Below are 21,424 nucleotides of genomic sequence, written 5' to 3' on the forward strand. Positions count from 1 at the left end.
ATCTTGAAGTTGATGGGGTTTTTTTTTGGGGGGAGGGGGTGTCATGAGAATGCCATGTTAAGAAATGTTAGTCTGCTCAAGTTACTGCAGTGATGACAGAGTGTGGGTGGAGCTGAGCTCTGGCTCTGGATTTGTCTGGGTTTTTGGTTTTGTTTTAGTGTTGGAGCAGCAGCCAGCCAAAGAAGGTGTAATGTTGTTCTCTCTGCCATGTAAAGACTATCTCTTGATCATTTGGTGAATTCAGAGTGATAACTGTTCTCAGTACTGAATTTAAACCTGATATGCTTCTGTTAAAAGTTTTTTTAATGACTTATGAAAAATGAAAATGAAATGAAAATTGCTTATTGTCACAAGTAGGCTTCAAATGAAGTTACTGTGAAAAGCCCCTAGTCGCCACATTCCGGCGCCTGTTCGGGGAGGCTGTTACAGGAATTGAACCATGCTGCTGGCCTGCCTTGGTCTGCTTTCAAAGCCAGCGATTTAGTGCTAAACAGCCCCTAATGGATGTTAAAAGGAAAGTTTAAGGGTTACTTAGTGTTGTATTCTTTGAGGGTTGTATTTGAATTGATGGTTGCTAAGATGTTCAATGTATGATTTAAAATGGTTAACTTGAGTTCATAGAATAAACATTGTTTTGCTTTAAAAATAACTGTTAGGTGTCTGCTGCACCACACCTGTAGAGCGGGCCGTGTGCTCCCCATACCACAATCTATTAAATGTTGTGGGTCAGGTGAACTCCATGATACATCTTGGGCTTCTCTAAACCCTGGCCCATAACACTAGTTGGTACAAGAAGCAGGGGAAGGAAAAACTGTTGAAGTAACCTTGGCTATTGGCACCCTATAGACAGCACACACTGTAACCTCAGTGGATAGTGAGTTCCATGGCAGATGGACTGATAAGTTATCGAGTCTGTCCTGGATATTGTTGAGTCATTAAGAGGCATGTGGTGAGTATTCCATCACACCCTGGGCAAGATCCTTGTAGATGTAGGAAAGGCTTTTTTGAAGGGTTAGAAGATTCATTACAAAGTGACTAGCCCCTACTCTTGTAGCCAGTGTTGATGTGAGTGATCCATTTCAACTTCTAACCTGTGGATGTTCACGGTAAGGGAATTTGGTGACAGTGATGCCATGGAATTGGTGCAATACTCGGTTGAAAGCGGCCTTGATGTTAAAGGCAAGCAACTCAAACCTCTGGTGGCATTCGGATTGGCAAAGGGAATGACCAGCCCTGGCAGACTAGTCTTCAGCACTGCAGTTGGCATAGTGTCAGGGCCCATAGCCAAATTGAACCAAATTTCCAGGACACTGTCCCCCATGCCACTGGAGACACTCAGGTGAATTGCCCACTTGGCACCTGTGACTAAAGATACCAAGAATTCAAACATCCCCCACCCCAAGCCCATGAAAAATACAAAACCACACAGCCAGGATGGAATTAAGTTGTATTTAATTATAAAAGGTACACAAGTGTGACAGGTGTCAATGCATTCAACATTGCAAACTCGATCACGGTATTGAAATCCTTCATATCATTTTCATTCCTGATGAAAATATAGTTTTCGACCACTTTTTATAATTTAACAGTCTTCTCCAGGTTAATTAAAAAAACACATTTTAACACGAAAATCCAGCGAAAATTAAATTAAGCAAAAAGAAACATTTGAACACGATAATTTATACTCCGAATTGCACATTAATAATAAATAGTTATACTGCTTTCTCTTTCATTAGTAATTTGCTAAGAGACCCTGTGGTGTTCCATAAAACAAACTTCTGGGTAATAATTGAGAGCCAGTTGTACGTCTGAATCTCGGAAAACCTTGCTGAATCCTATGTTCAGTTGCCGATATCACTTCACTCGGACCATCACAGGCTTGGAGGGCGAAGGGCCTGTTCCTGTGCTGTACGTTTCTTTGTATCATGTTTTACTTATTCGGGCCAAGTGTCCATTAGGGTAGCACAAACAGCCCTCAAAGTCAGGCCACTGTCGGTAAGTTCAATTTTAAGATGTTTCTAAAATACTGTTTCTTGTGAATTTTTGACGTGTTTTTAGGACACCGTTGTCTGAAGCACCTGAATTTCTAATTCCACTCGGAGAAGGTGCTCATTATGCGTTCTGAATGGTGGAGATATTCCAGCCATGATGCACAAGAGGGACAGTTCTCCAAAAGTGTTCTACTGTCAGAAACCTCATCCACACAACACAGGGACACTGCGTCACGAAGGCAGCCCTCTCCATGGCAGACGTGCAACCTGAGATACAGACCTCGTGTAGATCAAAATAATCTTGGGAAGGAGGTCAAGAGGAGAGATGGCACAGGAGTAGGATGCATGAGCAATGGGATTGGGCTTGCAAAAGAGGTAAAGACATTGGACCCGTATTTTGTAATAATGATACAATGACCCTCAGAAATGAGGTAGTACCATGGGGACCAGAAAGATGATGTAATGGTACAAGACATTCAGAATTCCTTGTTCCAGGCTCTAGACTCCCTTCAGTCTCCTTGAGGGCTGGATTGCCATCTCCGCGTCAGAGGGGCGGCGGAGTTAAGTGTTAACAAATTAGTTCCTCATCTGTTGGCTAGAAAGAGGTCTAGATAGTTTATGATCTAGACAGAGAGAGAGAGAGAGAGAGATCAGAGGAAGCAATCACAGGTTCCTTTGTTGCAGTACATGGCACTCATACTTTAGCTTATTAAAGTGTGTTGCTTATTTACTCGGATTCAGCTTTTCAAATACACTGAAATCTCAATCACAGCACTCGGTTACGCAGAAGCTAACTGAGATCTCTGTTAATTTAGAAAAAGTGCAATGTCCATTATCTAAAGGTTGAGCTTGCATTCTGGTTTAAAATCACACCGTTGTTTCCTTGGCAACAGGCCTGTGTACAGCCTGCATCCTGGAGGCTAGTGCTTGCTGCAGGTCTGTCAGAAGGTCCTGATAGTTCTCTGTCTGGCTCTGCACCATCTGTTGGAAGGAGTCCTGCTCCAGTAAAGGCAGCATATTCTTGAGGAAGTACCCATTGCAGTAAGAGACCAGCTCATTGGCCTTGAGAACCTGCACAGAATAAGAGGAGATCTTTAGAAGAAAGAATCATACAGCCTAGAGGGTCATTCTGCCAGTTCAGCGTATCGGATTTGTCTTGCTACCCCGTTCTTTCCCCATCATCTCAAATTGTTTCCCTTTTCAACTATTTACCCATTTCCCTTTTGAAATAAGTTGCTGAAACTGCTTCTTATGCAGTGCGTTACAGATGGGGATGACTCCCCGCATAAAAACAATTATACTGATTGTCGTTCTGTGTCCTCCGGTTACTGACACTCCTGCGACAAAGAAGAATTCCTCCCTATTTATTCCATCAAAACTCTTTAGTGCGAGAAGTCAGTTAAAGGCAGAAAGGCATGATGTTGGTCCAGAGGAGGTGCATTTTTGGTCGTAGTCACATGTAGAGAAATGCTCCATAACCTGATCTAAATCTACCTGTGTTATTGGGATTAATATTCCCAATATTCATGCTTGATGAGATTCATTCCCTAATCCATCTTGGTTAGTGAACTAACATAGTAATTTCCCAGCACTACTGGGCTCTGTGTTCCCTCCCCCGCTCCTCTAACACCGAGATGGAGATCCAGGTGACCGAGGCATCTGACGGCAACCTGGCCAGGGATCAGTCACCAGTGGTACACCCAGACGGTCATTGGAGAAACTATTTGCCAACATGCTATACACCCCCCTGGCCCAGCCAGACAGTCACTGGAAGTGCAGCTACGGGTGAAGAGGTATAGATGTCCCCCTGCTCCACACCTTCGTCAGAGGGATTTACGGATTTCAGGGGGGGGGGGGGATATGTTACAGCCCCCACGCTACCCATGGGGACGATCAAATTAACCTCCCAATGAGCCTCAATGAGCACGAGCTCCCCCACTGAGGGGTGAAGGCCCATCTACGGGATAAGTAACTCAGTTCCTTAAAAGCTGGCCCGGATTGGAGCCATCCTGCAGAATAGTCCCGCTTGGGATTGTTACTCGCAAATATTTCATTTTATTAAGATTCCTGACCAGACCCCAACAGTAGCTGAACCAGTCTTTCCTTTGTCTCCAGACAAGGCTGCACTATTTTTAAAATAGTATCACTTTGTAACCTATCTTATTTGGAAAAGAATTGTGGACCCAGAGTCAGGCAGATGGGAACTCAGCTTCTCTTTTCTAAAAGCTTCCCCAAACTCACTGCCTCTCTGCCTTTACTAGTTCTCTCAAGAAAAACAAGAGTTGCCAGATCAGAGATCAGACCTGCATGGTAGCACAGTGATTAGCACTGTTGCTTCACAGCTCCAGGGTCCCAGGTTCGATTCCAGGCTTGGGTCACTGTCTGTGTGGAGACTGCACATTCGCCCCCTGTGTCTGCGTGGGTTTCCTCCGGATACTCCGCTTTCCTCCCATAAGTCCCGAAAGATGTGCTGTTAGGTAATTTGGACATGCTGAACTCTCCCTCTTGTGTACCCGAACAGACACGGGAGTGTGGTGACTATGGGATTTTCACAGTAACGTCATTGCAGTGTTAATGTAAGCCTACTTGTGACAATAAAGATTATATTATAGTCCTCTGATGCACTATCAATTATGACGAGGCGAGAGTAGGGAGTAATCGAGGCTTTATTTATCAGAGATGTGTTGCCTTCTGCAGCTGCTGCCGAAATGGCTGCAGCTCGGTGAGCACACACATTTATACTCCACCTACTGGGCGGAGCCAGCAGGCAGGGATCTACTCCCGTACCTGTAGTACAAGAGCCTTACCGTATTACCTCTCATGTACGTATTATACAAACAGTGGTGACTACTACATTCACCCCTGTTACAAAAGAGTCCAGCGGGGGTGGTGGAAAACTATTTACATGGTATGTGAGCATTTCCAAAAACTAATTGATGTGCTATCAATTACGACGAGACAAGAGTAGAATGTAATCAAGGCTTTATTACACAGAGATGTTGGCCTCCTACAGCAGCTGACGAAATGGCTGCTGTTCGGAGAGCACACATTTATACTCCGCCTACTGGGCGGAGCCAGCAGGCAGGGATCTACCCCCGTACCTGTAGTACAGGGGCCTTACCGTAAAACCCATATATACAGTATAACACATTAGTGGTAACTACCACATTCACCCCCTGTTGAAAATGAGTCCAGCAGGGGTGGTGGAGAACTATATACAGACAAGTTGCATTTAAAAATCGCAGAGAATATTACAAATTCAGGCGGTCCGGTGCCTTGATCTGTCGATGAGAGCGCCGTAGTGCTGGTGGTGACTCCGGCGGCAGCTTGGTCTTCGGTGACTCCGGGAGCGTGGCGAAATCCTCTTCATCCCCGGGTGGGAGCAAGGGGAGGACGGATTGTCCTGGAGCGGGGCTGCGGTGGGGGAAGGGAGGGTGGCGCCTGGGCAGGGGGGTGGAAGAGGCGGGGGCTGTGTGGAACCAGCTGGTGCCAGGTCCCTGAGGGAGACTGTGTCTTGGCGGCCGTCGGGGTACGCTACGTAAGCGTACTGCGGGTTGGCGTGGAGTGGCTGTACTCCATCAACCAACGGGTCCGCCTTGTGGAGTCGCACGTGTCTGCGGAGGAGGACGGGTCCTGGAGCTGCCAGCCATGTTGGGAGCGAAACCCTGGAGGTGGACTTCCTGGGGAAGGCAAAGAGATGTTCATGGGGGTTTCGTTAGTCGCAGTGCACAGAAGCGACCGAATGGAGTGAAGTGCGTCAGGGAGGACCTCCTGCCAGCGGGAGGCCGGGAGATTTCTGGACCATAGGGTCAGTTGGACAGCCCTCCAGACCGTCCCATTCTCCCGCTCCACCTGCCCGTTACCCAGGGAGTTGTAGCTGGTCGTCCTGCTCGAGGCAATGCCCCTGTTGAGCAGGAACTGGCGTAGCTCATTGCTCATAAATGAGGATCCCCGGTCACTGTGGACGTAGGCAGGGAAACCGAACAGAGCGAAGATGGTGTTGAGGAATTTGATGACGGTGGCAGATGTCATATCAGGGCATGGGACGGCAAAGGGGAATCGGGAATATTCGTTGACCACACTGAGGAAGTACGTGTTGCGGTCGGTGGAGGGGAAGGGCCCTTTGAAGTCCACGCTGAGGCGTTCAAAGGGGCGGGAGGTCTTCACCAGGCGCGCACGATCTGGCCGGTAGAAGTGCGGTTTACACTCCGCGCAGACCTGGCAGTCACTGGTGACAGCCCTGACTTCCTCGATGGAGTAGGGCAGATTGCGGGCCTTAATGAAATGGTACAAACGGGTGACTCCTGGGTGACAAGAGATTGTCTGGAGTTGGTCCATTTGTGCGCTGGCACCTGTACCTCGGGATAGGGTATCGGGGGGCTCGTTGAGCTTACCGGGGCGATACAAAATCTCGTAGTTGTAGGTGGAGAGCTCGATCCTCCACCTCAAGATATCGTTTTTGATCTTGCCCCGCTGTGTGTTATCAAACATGAAGGCAACCGACCGTTGGTTAGTGAGGAGAGTGAATCTCGTGCCGGCCAGATAATGCCTCCAATGCCACACAGCTTCAATGATGGCTTGGGCCTCCTTTTCAACGGAGGAGTGCCGAATTTCGGAGGTATGGAGGGTGCGGGAAAAGAATGCCATGGGCCTGCCTGCCTGGTTGAGGGTGGCGGCCAGAGCGACGTTTGATGCATCGCTCTCGACTTGGAAGGACAGCGTCTCGTCGACCGCGTGCATCGCGGCCTTGGCGATGTCGGCCTTGATACGGTCGAAGGCCTGGTGAGCCTCGGCCGTCAGTGGGAAAACGGTGGATTGAATGAGTGGGCGGGCCTTGTCCGCATAGTTTGGGACCCACTGGGCGTAATACGAAAAGAACCCCAGGCATCGTTTGAGGGCCTTGGGACAGTGGGGGAGGGGGGAGTTCCATGAGGGGGTGCATGCGATCGGGGTCGGGCCCCAGAAGTCCGTTCTCGACCACATAGCCGAGGATGGCTAATCGGTTTGTGCTGAACACGCACTTCTCCTTGTTATACGTGAGGTTGAGGAGAGTGGCGGTGTGGAGAAATTTGGAAAGGTTAGCGTCGTGGTCCTGCTGGTCGTTGCCGCAGATGGTGACGTTGTCCAGGTACGGGAAGGTGGCCCGCAGTCCGTATCGGTCAACCATTCGGTCCATCTCCCGTTGGAAGACCGAGACCCCATTGGCGACGCCGAAGGGAACCCGAAGAAAGTGGTAAATGCGGCCATCTGCTTCAAACGCAGTGTATGGGCGGTCCGCCTTCCGGATGGGGAGCTGGTGGTAGGCAGATTTCAGGTCCACTGTCCAGACGACCCGGTATTGTGCAATCTGATTGATCATATCAGATATGCGTGGGAGGGGGTACGCGTTGAGCGTGTACCGGTTGATGGTCTGACTGTAGTCAACGACCATCCTGTTTTTCTCCCCTGTTTTCACCACTACCACTTGGGCTCTCCGGGGGCTGTTGCTGGCCTCGATGATACCTTCCCGCAGCAGCTGCTAGACCTCAGACCTGATGAAGGTCCTGGCCTTGGCGCTGTACCATCTGCTCCTGGTGGCAACGGGTTTGCAATCCGGGGTTAGGTTTTCAAAAAGGGAAGGTGGGTCGACCTTAAGGGTCGCGAGGCTGCAAATGGTAAGGGGTGGTAAGGGCCCGCCGAATTTCAGGGTTAGGCTCTGGAGGTTGCACTGGAAGTCCAGGCTGAGTAGCAAGGCAGCACAGAGGTTGGGGAGGACGTAGAGGCGGAAGTCACAGAACTCCACGCCCTGGACGGTGAGGGTGGCGATGCAGTACCCCCGGATCGCCACGGATTGGGATCCGGAGGCCAGGGAGATTCTCTGGTTTGCGGGGTGTACCGTGAGGGAGCAGCGCCTTACCGTATCGGGGTGGATGAAGCTCTCTGTGCTCCCGGAGTCGAGAAGGCAGGAGATCTCGTGATCGTCGACCTTCACCTTTGTCGAAGCGGCCGCGAGGTTGTGCGGTCGAGACTGGTCAATCGTGACCGAGGCGAGACGCGGCTGGTCATCGGTGGTTTCAGGTGATGAGCGGCCTGATGAGGTGCCCGGCGGGCAGGGGTCCTGAGGCGTGTAAGATGGCGGCGCCCACGGGCCACATGTGTCCTGGGGGAGGCAAGATGGCGGCACCCATTGGTTCTGAGGCAGGCAAGATGGCGGCACCCACGGGCCGCACTTGTTGGGAGTAGAGCAAGATGGCGGCGCCCACGGGCCGCACGTGGCCCGAGGAGTGGAAGATGGCGGCGCCCACTGGCCGCACGTGGGGGGTGCCGGGACAATAACGGCGATTGAGTGGGCCTGGCACACTGCAGCAAAATGTCCCTTCTTGCCACGGGCCTTGCAGAGGGCGCTCCACGCCGGGCAGCGCTGCCGGGGGTGTTTTGACTGTCCACAGAAGTAGCATTTGAGTCCCCCGGGGTTGGTTGGCTGCCGCGCGGCGCAGGCTTGGGGTTGGCTGGGGGCTGTCGCTGATGGGGTCCATGATGGGGTGGCCATCGACGGGGTCCACGATGCACAGGGGGGGTGGGCCGCGCGATCGGGGGCATAGGCCTGAACGTTGCGTGATGCGACCGTAAGCGAGAGCGCTAGTTTTTTTGGTCGCCGCGAGGTCAAGAGTGGCCCTTTCTAAGAGGCGCTGGCAGATGTAGTCAGACTCTATGCCCGTAACGAACGCGTCTCTCATCAGCAGGTTCGAGTGTTCAGTGGCCGAAACGGCCTGGCAGTCACAGTCTCTCACTAGGGCGAGCAGGGCACGCCAGATATCTTCCACAGACCCACCGGGAAGTTGGCGCCGCGTGGATAGCTGGTCGTCCTGCTCGAGGCAATGCCCTTGCTGAGCAGGAACCGACGCAGCTCATCACTCAAAAGGGAGGATCCCCGGTCGCTGTGGACATAAGCGGGGAAACTGAACAGAGTGAAGATGCTATTGAGGGCTTTTATGACTGTGGCAGACGTCATATCGGGGCATGGGATGGCGAAGGGGAATCTCGAGTATTCATCGAATACGTTCAGGAAGTACGTGTTTCGATCGGAGGAGGGGAGGGGCCCTTTGAAATCCATGCTGAGGCATTGAAAGGGACGGGAGGCCTTCACCAGGTGCGCTCGATCTGGCCAGTAGAAGTGCTGTTTGCACTCCGCGCAGACCTGGCAGTCTCTGGTTACGGTCCTGACTTCCGCAATGGAGTAGGGTAGGTTGCAGGCCTTTATGAAGTGAAAGAACCGGGTGACCCCTGGGTGACAGAGACCATCATGTAGGGCCCGTAGTCGGTCCACCTGTGCGCTGGCACATGTACCTCGGGATAGGGCATCAGGGGGCTCATTGAGCTTACCGGGGCGATACAAAATCTCATAATTGTAGGTGGAGAGCTCGATCCTCCACCTCAAGATTTTATCATTTTTGATCTTGCCCCGCTGCGTATTATTGAACATGAAGGCTTCCGACCATTGGTCAGTGAGGAGAGTGAATCTCCTGCCGGCCAGGTAATGCCTCCAGTGCCGCACAGCTTCAACGATGGCTTGGGCCTCTTTTTCGACAGAGGAGTGCCGAATTTCAAAGGCATGGAGGCTATCGACTTGAAAGGGGAGGGTCTCGTCGACAGCGTGCTTCGCGGCCTTGGCGATGTCGGCCTTGAGGGGGAAAACTGTGGAGTGGGTGAGTGGGCGGGCCTTGTCCGCATCGTTAGGGACCCACTGGGCGTAGTATGAGAAGAACCCCAGGCATCGTTTGAGAGCCTTGGGGCAGTGGGGAGGGGGAGTTCCGTGAGGGGGCGCATGCGATCGGGGTCGGGCCATAGAACTCCATTTTGCACCACATAGCCAAGGATGGCTAAGTGCTTGGTGCTGAACACGCGCTTCTCCTTGTTATACGTGAGGTTCAGGAGTTTGGCGGTGTGGAGAAATTTGAGAAGGTTAGCGTCGTGGTCCTGCTGGTCGTGGCCGCAGATGGTGACGTTATCGAGGTACGGGAACGTGGCCCGCAGTCCGTATCGGTCAACCATTCGGTCCATCTCACGTTGGAAGACCAAAGCCCCATTAGTGACGTCGAAGGGAACCCTAAGGAAGTGGTAAAGGCGGCCGTCCGCTTCAAACGCAGTGTATGGGCGGTCCGCCTTTCGGATGGGGAGCTGGTAGTAGGCAGATTTCAGGTCCACTGTCGAGAAGACCCGGTACTGTGCAATCTGATTGACCATATCAGATATGCGTGGGAGGGGGTACGCGTCGAGCTGCGTGTACCGATTGATAGTCTGACTGTAGTCAATGACCATCCTGTGTTTCTCCCCAGTCTTTACAACTACCACTTGGGCTCTCCAGGGGCTGTTGCTGGCCTCAATTATGCCTTCCCGCAGTAGCCACTGGACCTCCGACCTGATGAAGGTCCTGTCCTGGGCACTGTACCATCTTCTCCTGGTGGCGACGGACTTGCAATCCGGGGTGAGGTTTGCAATCAGGGAGGGTGGGTCGGCCTTAAGGGTCGTGAGGCCGTATATGGTGAGGGGTTGTAGAGGTCCACCGAATTTAAGAGTTAGACTTTGGAGGTTGCACTGGAAGTCCAGGCCGATTAGCAAGGCAGTGCAGAGGTTGGGGAGGACGTAGAGCCGGATGTTGCTGAACTCTTCGCCCTGGACGGTAAGGGTGGCGATGCAGTACCCCCGGATCGCCATGGAGTGGGATCCGGAGGCCAGGGAGATTCTTTGGGTAACGGAGTGTACCGCAAGGGAGCAGCGCCTTACCGTAGCGGGGTGGATGAAGCTTTCCGTGCTCCTGGAGTCGAGAAGGCAAGATGTCTTGTGGCCATCGACTTTCTGCGTCGTTGTCACGGTTGCGAGGTTGTGGGGCCGGGACTGGTCGAGCGTGATGGAGGTGAGCTGCGGCTGGTGTTGGTAGGCCCCGGGTTGGTCGGCGGCGGTTGCAGACGATGAGCGGCCAGATGAGGTGCCCGACGAGCAGGGGCCCTGGGGCATCGTCCAAAATGGCGCCGAAGATGGCGGCCACGGGCCACACAAGGTATGATGGGGGGGGAAGATGGTGGCGCCCACGGGCCGCACGAGGTCTGGTGGGGGGGGAAGATGGCGGCGCCCACGGGCCGCACGTGTTCTGCTGAGAGGAAGATGGAGGCGTCCACGGGCCGCACGTGGGGGTGCAGGAACAATGGGCCTGGATACAGCGGCGATCGACTGGGCCTGGCACACCGCAGCGAAATGCCCCTTCTTCCCGCAGGTCTTGCAGATTGCACTCCGCGCCGGGCAGCGCTGCCGGGGGTGCTTCGTCTGCCCGCAGAAATAGTATTTGGGCCCCCCCGGGGTTTGCTGGCTGTCGCGCGGCGTTGGCTGGGGGCGGCCGCTAGTGGGGTCCAGGATGTCCAGGAGGGGGCGCCGTGTGGTCGGGGGCGTACGCTTGTACATTACGGGAGACTACCGTTAGTGAGGTCGCGGGTTTCTTGGTCGCCGCGAAGTCGAGCATACCCCCTTCTAAGAGGCGCTGGCGGATGTACGCCGACCTTCTGCCCGTAATGAAAGCGCCCCTGATTAGGAGTTCAGTATGTTCAACGGCCGAAACTGCCTGGCAATCGCAGTTCCTCGCCAGAGCGTGCAGGGCACGCCAGAAATCGTCCAATGACTCACTGGGGCGTTGTTGCCTGGCGTAGAGTTTGTCGATCGGCCAGATGTAGTTCTCTTTCAGAAGCGCCATGGCCTCAGTGTAGTTGGGCGCATCCCGGATAAGGGGAAATATATCGGAGCTCAACTGTGTGTACAGGATCTGGAGTTTCTGTGCTTCTGAGAGTTGTTCTGTCGCTGCTCCGATGTAGGTTTCAAAGCAAGCTAGCCAGTGGCCGAAGGGGCGTTGTCTGCTTGAGGGTGCAACTGCTGGCGATCTGGCTTGATGCGTAGGTCCATCGCTGTAAAATCTCTGCTTAATAAATTGATGCACTATCATTTACGACGAGACGAGAGTCGAGAGTAATCGAGGCTTTATTAAGCAGAGATGTGTTGCCTCCTACAGCTGCTGCCAAAATGGCTGCAGCTCGGTGAGCACACACATTTATACTCCGCCTTCTGGGTGGAGCCAGCAGGCAGGGATCTACCCCCGTACCTGTAGTACAGGAGCCTTACCGTATTACCTCTCATATACGTATTATACAAACAGTGGTGACTACCACAACCTCATTTCCAAAAACCTTTCTCCAGCCCCTTTCTCGCTTCACAGCCTCTTACAAAATGGCCCTGAGCCCTCTTATCTCCTCCCATCACCGACCTCATCTCTTCAAGATTTAAAAAAAAGTCTCTACAGGCTTTGAACTCTTAAATTGCCCACAACATTTATAATCCAAATTCCTAAAATCCTCCAATCGTCACATGGTATTAAACCACTCTTCTTCCCAGATTCCTCCTTGGCCACTAAAATAGGTCTGCCAGAGCACACCTCCTTGCCACCACATGGGAGAGTCAGCCTTGAATATCTGATCCAGGGAGCTGATTGTTCACGTCATAGATCTCAATCAATTTTCACCCCAATTATATCAAAATTTATCCCAGAATGCTACACTCAGTGCTAACTCCGAACACTGTGTGCAGTATTGAACGAAAACCAAGGCAAACTCCAACAACGTGGCTGACCTCGCCTCACCTTGGCATGTTGGTATGTATGTATGCTGTCAGCGAGTGTCAAGTTTCTGGCACAGATGGTCTCACAGTGACGTGTCAGAAGGTTTAGTTTGAAGACGCTTGAAGCTGAGAGAACCTGGAATAGACAGAGCCGTAAGTACCCAGGAAAATTGTTAGTGTCTGAGAATGAATCAAATCTCTCCGTACCATCAAAAACACTCTGCCACTCTGTTTTCTCCTGGTCTTGGACAAGTAATATAATATTTTGCGACATTCAACAGAAATTTTGGATTGTATACCCTGATAGGGAGTCTCCCCCTGATGCCATTTAATCCCCTTCCAGACAGACGCACACCGAATGCTAACATTGCTCTTATGCCACATATTTAAGTTCTAATGTTAACTTCTTCAAGTCTGTAGCAAGGAAGAGTAATAAAACAAGGACAGATGTGGAGACAGCAATCACAGAGGAATAGAGAGACTGTGGAATAGAGACCACAGTCAGATAGGGATAGAGAGACTGAAATAGAGACCACAATCAGATAGGGATTGAGAGTCTGAAATAGAGACCACAGTCAGATAGGGATAGAGAGACTGGAATAGAGACCACAGTCAGATTGGGATAGAGAGATTGAAATAGAGACCACAGTCAGATAGGGATAGAGGGACTGAAATAGAGACCACAGTCAGATAGGGATAGAGAGACTTAAATAGAGACCACAGTCAGATAGGGATAGAGAGACTGAAATAGAGACCACAGTCAGATAGGGACAGAGCATCTGAAATAGAGACCACAGTCAGATAGGGATAGAGAGTCTGAACTAGAGACCACAGTCAGATAGGGATAGAGAGACTGAAATAGAGACAACAGTCACATAGGGATAGAGAGACTGAAATAGAGACAACAGTCAGATAGGAATAGAGAGTCTGAAATAGAGACCACAGTCAGATAGAGATAGAGAGATTGGAATAAAGACAACAGTCAGTAGGGATAAAGAGTCTGAAATAGAGACAAGTCAGGTAGGAATAGATAGACTGGATTGGAGACAACAGTCACATAGGGATAGAGAGACTGAAATAGAGACAACAGTCAGATAGGAATAGATAGAGTGGATTAGAGACAACAGTCACATAGGGATAGAGACACTGGCATGGAGACAGCAGTCACATAGGGATAGAGAGACTGGATTAAAGACAGCAGTCACATAGGAATAGAGAGCTTACCTCCAGTGCTTGGCTTTTACTGATGTCAAGTCGCTCTGTCCCTCCATCATAAATATACTGAACAAGGCACTGCCAGGAAAACAAAATCAGAATCAGAGAATCGAGCTGCAGATCTGAAAAACTCTCTACAAATGGAAAATATCTATTTCTATCATGCTTTCAATACATTCAGGGTGTCATCATGTGCTTTACTGTCAATAAAGAGCTTTTAAACTGTCTTGTTGACAAATTTCACAAAGTCCCACAAAACCAGCAATGGGATGAACTACCACTTAATACACTTTTGATGACGTCCATTGCGGGATAAATATTGACCGGAATATGCGAGCTTAGAATAAGAACTTGTTTATTCGCTGCTACCTGGAATGTGCTGTACTTGATATCGTTGATCTGAATGGGACTGCATGTCTCAACATCAGCAGCAGGGCAGAATGCAATGAGTTTTTTGAACCTAAAGAGAGAGAAAAATATCCAACTAAGTAATAACTTGAGAAAGGACCCTGCATTGATGGGGCAGGTATTTAACACTGCAATAAAAATGCAGTATCCTCTTGTGACGAATGTACAAATTTTAGATATTATATTGTATGCATTGGGTGCAGTATGGGTTAAACGCCTGGGTTAGTGTGTATAATTGCTGCAGTCATGTTTTTTTAAATCCTGATTTGAAAAACAGCTAGGCTTTTTGGAGTCAGAGGGTGAAATTAAATCATCATAAAAGTTTGGTCTAATTGAGTTTTGTTTATATTAAGACAGTTCCCAGTGAAGTAGTTAATTAGAGACATTGAGTTCACTTTAGTGAGATGGTATATCTAATGGGAGTAGCCAGGGTTGGAGCAGTCAGGTGTTGGAGGTTTGAAGAGTTTGTTTTTGGCTGGAAGGGGAGCGGAGACGTTTCCAAAGAAATACAGCCAGAGATTCTGCATTATTCTGACAGGGTTCACATTTATCTTCTCAATGAGTCTCAAAAGACATCTCTTTGCAGCAAGTATTCCAGAGTGCTAACTGGATTTAAATGTGGATTGGGATCCGAGATGGGTTTGTTGTTTGAGTGGAAGTAAAGTTAACAGTTAAGGGCATTGTATTCACTGTATTGATTAGCATTGTTTAAGAGGGTCATTGTAAGCTGTTAAAGATATTTTAATAATGTGTTAGTAATAAAGTTTAATATTTGAATATACCATAATCCCCATTTTGTGTGAAATCGCTCCTTGAGCGAGGTATCCTTTTCTCACAGTCTGACAAAATTAAATTAAATATTAGGGTTTCCGTCCACTATGCTCACCATTGCTGGGGTCTGATCCAAGATTATAATACTCTTTAAAATGTTGCTGTTTGAATGTTGCATTTTGAAATAGCCTTTAGCCAATGCAAACTGGACAGAATGCAGGAATTAGAAACCTCACTCACAAATACTGAGAATGTACAGACAGCAGCTTCTGTACAATCGGAGATATAGGTTACTGATCATACTGAGAATATACAGACAGCAGCATCTATACAATCGGAGATACAGGTTACCGATCATACTGAGAATGTACAGACAGCAGCTTCTGTACACTCGCAGATACAGGTTCTTGATTGTACTGAGAATGTAGAGATAGCAGCTTCTGCACAATCAGTGATACAGGTTGCTGATTATACTGAGAATATACAGACAGCAGCTTCTGTACAATTGGAGATACAGGTTATTGATTGTCCTGTGAATGTAGAGATAGCAGCTTCTGTACAATTGGAGATATGGTTACTGGTCGTATTGAGAATATACAGACAGCAGCTTCTGTACAATCAGTGATACAGGTTGCTGATTATACTGAGAATATACAGACAGCAGCTTCTGCATAACAGGAGATACAGGTTACGGATTGTACTGATAATATACAGACAGCAGCTCTATACACTCACAGATACAGGTTACTGATTGTACTGAGAATGTACAGACAGCAGCTCTATACACTCACAGATACAGGTTACTGATTGTACTGAGAATGTACAGACAGCAGCTCTATACACTCACAGATACAGGTTACTGATTGTACTGAGAATGTACAGACAGCAGCTTCTGACAATGATTCAGTGGACACTTTGACCCTGCAGTTGCTGCAAAGGATCACAGATCAATTCCCAATTATCCTAACTTTAATTAATACAGTGTCATTCGGAATGAACCAATAGAATTGCACTGCCTCTGCATTCTGCAATATTCTGGGAATGTATAAGCAAGATTGGTTCAGAGTTTGGTGAAGCACAGGGTCTTACCGGGGTGAAGCAGCTGACAGTTGTGCCCGATGACCGTAGAATGGCTTGCCCTCCACTAGAAATATGATGTCTGACTGTTCCCGGTTATTCAGTCGGATGGGCTCTGCAGGAAGGAACCGTCAGGCAGTTAAACCAACAACCATCCGTCCTCACCTCACTTCACCCCATTGGAGTGACCCTGACCTAAAAGACATTTCTATAGCGCCTTTGATAATCAGCCAGTTGAGTGAAGTCACTATTGTAACATAGGAGATGTAGCAACCAATTTATACACAGCAATCTCCTCAAACAGCAATATGATTATGGCCAGATAACCAGTTTAGTGATGCTAACCGTGGGATAAATATTGGGCAGAGCACTGGGGATAATGTCCCTCCTCTTTTTGGAAACAATGCCATGGGATCTTTTACAGCCACCTGAGGGGGTAGACAGGGCTTTGTTTAAATTTCTCGTCTGAAAGATGCCATCTCTGACAGTGCCGCACTCCCTCAGTACCCCACTGGAGTCTCAGCCATGACTTTTGTGTTTGAGTCCCGGAATGGGACTGGAACCCAGAACCTACTGGCTCAGGGAGGCGACAGTGCTCCTCACTGAGCCATTACTGACGCACCTACCCTACCTAGTGATATCCCGGGGGACTGGCCTGAACCTGCAAAAGGCAGCCCACCTGTGGTACACCAGGGAAAGGGCAGTCTGAGACAAAGAGCTTTCCTCGAAAGTGGAATACCCAAGAAAATGGCTCCAAGATGCAAATTACAAAGTCTCCTGCATCACGAGTACACCATTTATATTTGAAATAATCAGCCCGTAATGCATTGTGGAGCTTGGCATCACTCCCATGATATACACAGTAATGCTCCAGCCCTCCGAGAAGTGAAATGTCAAATCTGGTCACATCTGCATTCGCCACCCAACCTCTAACACAGTCTTCAGGTTACCCTTTGGTCCTCAGTGTCAACCCCTATGTATTCCTTAACAGTGGGCAGAATATTTTGTTCTAATAAAATAACAAAGAGTCTCCCAATACTAGACTGGACTCATTTACTTTCAAGTACCGGAGCTATGAGCTGGCTCCATTGCACAGCAGCAATGGGAAAGGATTGCAACATTGATATTAACTACTGCAGGCCAGGCTACCATCTAGTTCCATCTGAGGGGACCATGCAATGCTCACCGACTGTAGCCTTGATCTTCTTGTCGCTCTCCTGGATAGCAGGAATGGGGTAGGGCCCATAGCAGTAGCTAAAGATGGCTGCCAGCTGTCGCAAAACAGCATCGTTCTGAAAATGGAACACAAAGACACCATAGGTCAAGCCAATTGACTGGTGCACGTGCAGCTGGTTCAATACCTGGCAGGGTCTCTCAACTCCCACAAATCGCAGACTCATTTCGCTCAGAACAGTTGAACTTTTAAACCCCATATTCTCCATCACACAACAAGCTCCCTGTTAAAAATGTACAGAGACAGAAATACCCCTGTTGGATTTTGTTACTGTAATGTGTTTAAACCATTTTGGTTTGAGCAGTGCGTTAGTCTGTGGAATTCGATTCCCCAAAGAGCAGTGGAGGCATGTGGGTCATTGTATTTATTCAAGGCTGAGTTACAGATTTTTGAATGACAAGGGAGTCAAAGGTTATGGGGGACAGGCAGGAATGAGGGACAAACAGGAAAGTGGAGTTGAGACCACAACCAGTTCAGCCATGGTCTTACTGGATGATGAAACAGACTTGAAGGGCTGAACAGCCTCCTCTTGCTCATATCTTTTATGATCTTATGGGCCCACAAGGAGCTGGTTACAATGAGATTTATAATATCACAGTTTGAGATTGGGACAGTTTGTTAGACATTTACATTGAGACAGTCAAATCTACACCATCACACTGCCACGTGAGGTCAGGAATCTCGGGCGGGTCGCAGAATGGCCGGTGGTCGCCGTGAATCCCGCCCCCGCCGGTTGCCGAAGTCACCGGTACCGGAGATTGGGCGGGGCGGGAATCGGGCCGCGCCGGTTGGCGGCCCCCCCCCCCCCCCGCTCGATTCTCCGGCCCGAATGGGCCGACGTCCCGCCAAGAAATTGCGTAAATTAGAGTTGCTATTTACCGGCGGGACCAGGCGGCGTGGGCGGGCTCCGGGGTCCTGGGGGGGGGGGGGGGCGCGGGGCGATCTGACCCGGGGGGTGCCCCCACGGTGGCCTGGCCCGCGATCGGGGCCCACCGATCCGCGGGCGGGCCTGTGCCGTGGGGGCACTCTTTCCCTTCCGCCTCCGCAACGGCCTCCACCATGGTGGAGGCAGAAGAGACTCTCCCCACTGCGCATGCGTGGGAAACTGTCAGCGGCCGCTGACGCTCCCGCGCATGCGCCGCCCGGAGATGTCATTTCCGCGCCAGCTGGCGGGGCAACAAACGCCGTTTCCGCCAGCTGGCGGGGCGCAAATCCCTCCGACGCCGGCCTAGCCCCTCAATGTCGGGGCTCGGCCCCCAAAGATGCAGAGCATTCCGCACCTTTGGGGCGGCGTGATGCCTGTCTGATTGGCGCCGTTTTGGGCGCCAGTCGGTGGACATCGCGCCGTTTGGGGAGAATTTCGCCCCTCATATTTTATAATTGGGTCTGCTAAAATGAGACCTGTAATAGCAGAAATTGAGAGATTGGGAGCTGTAATAGTAGAGATTGTTAGATCGGGACCTTTAATAGCAGAAACTGTGAGATTGAGACCTGTAATAGCAGAGATGGAGAGATTGGGACCTATAATACCAGAGATTATAAGATTGAGACATGTAATAGTAGAGATTGTTAGATCAGAACATGTAAAGCAGAAATTGCAAGATTGGGACCTGTAATAGCAGAAACTGTGAGATTGGGACCTGTAACAACAGAAACTGAGATTGGGACCTGTAACAGCAGAAATTGTGAGATTGAGACCAGTAATCGCAGAGACTGAGAGATTGGAACCTGCAATAGCAGAAACTGTGAAATTGGGACCTGTAAAACAGAGAGTGAGAGATTGGGGCCTGTAACAGTGACTAATCGAGACCTGTAAGAGCAGTGATGATTAGATCAAGACCTATAATAGCAGAAACTGAGATTGGGACCTGTAATAACAGAAATTGATAGATTGGGACCTGTAATAACAGATTGTTAAACTGGGGCCTGTAATAACAGAGATTGAGAGTTGGGATCTGTGATAGCAGCGACTGAGTTGGGACCTGTAATTTCAGAGACTGAGAGATTGGGAGCTGTAATAGCAGAGATTGTTCGATGGGGACATGCAAAAGTAGAAACTGAGAGATTGAGACCTGTAATAGGAGAGGCTGAGAGGTTGGGCCTGTAATAGCAGAAGCTATTAGGCTTGGACCTGTAATAACAGAGACTGAGAGATTGGGACCTGTAATAGCAGAGACCGTAAGATGGGACCTGTACTAACAGGGACTGTGAGATTTGGACCTGTAATAACAGGGACTGTGAGAGGATAATGCTGGGTCGTATGAGGAGAAGATTGTAGTGTTGTACCTTGCTCAAACGGAATATGTCAAACATGAGTGTCAGTCCCCAGGTGATCATGTCTTGGCTGTACACATCCTTCACAGCATCAAACTCCTTAAGCAGGTTCAGAGCAATGGACCATCGATGCTGGATCAGAGAGGTTTCCAGGGACTTCAGCCACGAGTACAGAGTCCATGGGACACCTTGGTGTGTAAAGAAGAAATTGTCATGGTAAAAAAATTAACATTACTGCCCCCCACCTACTGTCATGATATTCAGGTGAACATCACAGCACATACATACACACATAATGATGGACAGATCAACGGACCAATCAACACACAAAACACAACAGCCAATCACGGACAAGAGCATACACAGTACAAAGCAGGGAGCACGACACTTCCTGGGCACTCGAGCAGGAGAGGGCTCAGGGCACAGACCTCATTGCCAGCCACTCAGAGGTTCACCATGTGCTGAATACAAGAGTTTAATATGTTCATTGAAATAAAACTGCGTTGTACCATTCGCAACCGTGTTGGCTCGTCTGTGTATCAGAGTACCCAACACTTCACCTACCACCCTCCAACCTGCCAACTGAAAAGGCAAGGGGATAAAACCAGAGGTACAAGACTATTTGACCTATGTATGTGTAGACACCCAGAGCACAGGCAATCAGATGAAGCCTGATGCCAGCTAAGGAAAGCTAGAAGAGCAGGGTGGGATGAGGTTTATTCTACTAACTCTGGTACCAGTTGTGGCAATAGTAGGTCTTTCAGGTGTCCCATTCCGGAGATTTCATGGTATAATCCAGGCCGTTCCTGCAGCCCAGTGCTGCACTGTCGGCTGTCTTGTCTATCAGGTGAGACATTAAAACAACATCCTGTTTGCCCTCTCAGGTGGACATAAAAGATCCCATGGCATTATTCACCAGGTCATCCCTGATGTCCTGCCTAATATTTATATTTATCCCCGAACCAACATCATTAGACAGCTGGTCATTATCATATTGCTGTTCGTGGCACCTTACAAAGTGCAAATTGGCTGTCACATTTTCTAAATTACAGCATTCATTGGCTGTCAGAACTTTGATCATACTCTCTCCAAATACACTGGCAGTAGCAGTGACGGCCAGCAGAGGTCACTGGCAAGTTACAAACAGTGTTCCACATGGTGAATAGCGATTTTCAACATCGGGAGATCGGAGAGCAGCAAGGCTTGAATTTAGTTCACCAGCAAATATTGTGAAGGAATGCTTCCGTCAAGACATGAATAACATGCCCTCCGACACACAGAGAAAACTCCCACTAAATTCATGATTTCAGTACAAACAGTATAGACGGTGAAAGTAGCTGACAGCTCTGTATTGCAGGCTCGTAATGCAAAGTGAGGCCAGCAGTGTGGGTTCAAATCCTGTACCGACTGAGGTTATTCATGTCCCTCAACCTTGTCCCTCGCCAGAGGTGTGGTGACCCTCAGGCGAAACACCACCAGTCAACTCTCCCCCTCAAAGGGGAAAACAGCCTATATGGTCATCTGGGACTACGGTGACTTTACTTACCTGTAGAAGGGTCATATGAACTCGAAACATTAACACTGTTTCTCGCTCCACACAGATGCTGCTAGACCTGCTGAATTTAGCCAGAATTTTCTGTTTTTATTTCAGATTTCCAGCATCAGAGGTATTTTGCTTTTATTAAAGTTAAACTAACTCACCAGGTTCGATGGCAGGTATCATAGAGCAAGGGGAGACACAAGGGAGGAAATACCTGAGTTCACCGTGAGGGGAACCTGCGGCACATTGGGGAGATGGAGGAGGGACAAGTGAGATTTT

The 21,424-nt window shown here is 49.5% G+C and overlaps 1 protein-coding gene across 1 annotated transcript in view; it reads right to left on the reverse strand.

Annotated features, from left to right (window-relative positions):
* Window positions 1-1,435: 1,435 nt before the first annotated feature.
* LOC140393972 (ankyrin repeat and BTB/POZ domain-containing protein 3-A-like) overlaps window positions 1,436-21,424 on the reverse strand; it is a 58,995-nt gene continuing 39,006 nt past the window's right edge. Inside the window, exons 11-18 of the mRNA XM_072480676.1 lie at window positions 19,618-19,793; window positions 17,284-17,389; window positions 16,110-16,212; window positions 14,211-14,301; window positions 13,851-13,919; window positions 12,649-12,762; window positions 2,865-3,062; window positions 1,436-2,614 (exon numbers count right to left, since the gene is read on the reverse strand). Of these exons, the coding sequence (XP_072336777.1) occupies window positions 2,576-2,614; window positions 2,865-3,062; window positions 12,649-12,762; window positions 13,851-13,919; window positions 14,211-14,301; window positions 16,110-16,212; window positions 17,284-17,389; window positions 19,618-19,793 (896 nt within the window). The 3' untranslated portion in view covers window positions 1,436-2,575. The remainder of the gene's footprint in view (window positions 2,615-2,864; window positions 3,063-12,648; window positions 12,763-13,850; window positions 13,920-14,210; window positions 14,302-16,109; window positions 16,213-17,283; window positions 17,390-19,617; window positions 19,794-21,424) is intronic.

Source organism: Scyliorhinus torazame, chromosome 17 (genome assembly GCF_047496885.1).
Source record: "Scyliorhinus torazame isolate Kashiwa2021f chromosome 17, sScyTor2.1, whole genome shotgun sequence".
NCBI lineage: Eukaryota > Metazoa > Chordata > Chondrichthyes > Carcharhiniformes > Scyliorhinidae > Scyliorhinus > Scyliorhinus torazame.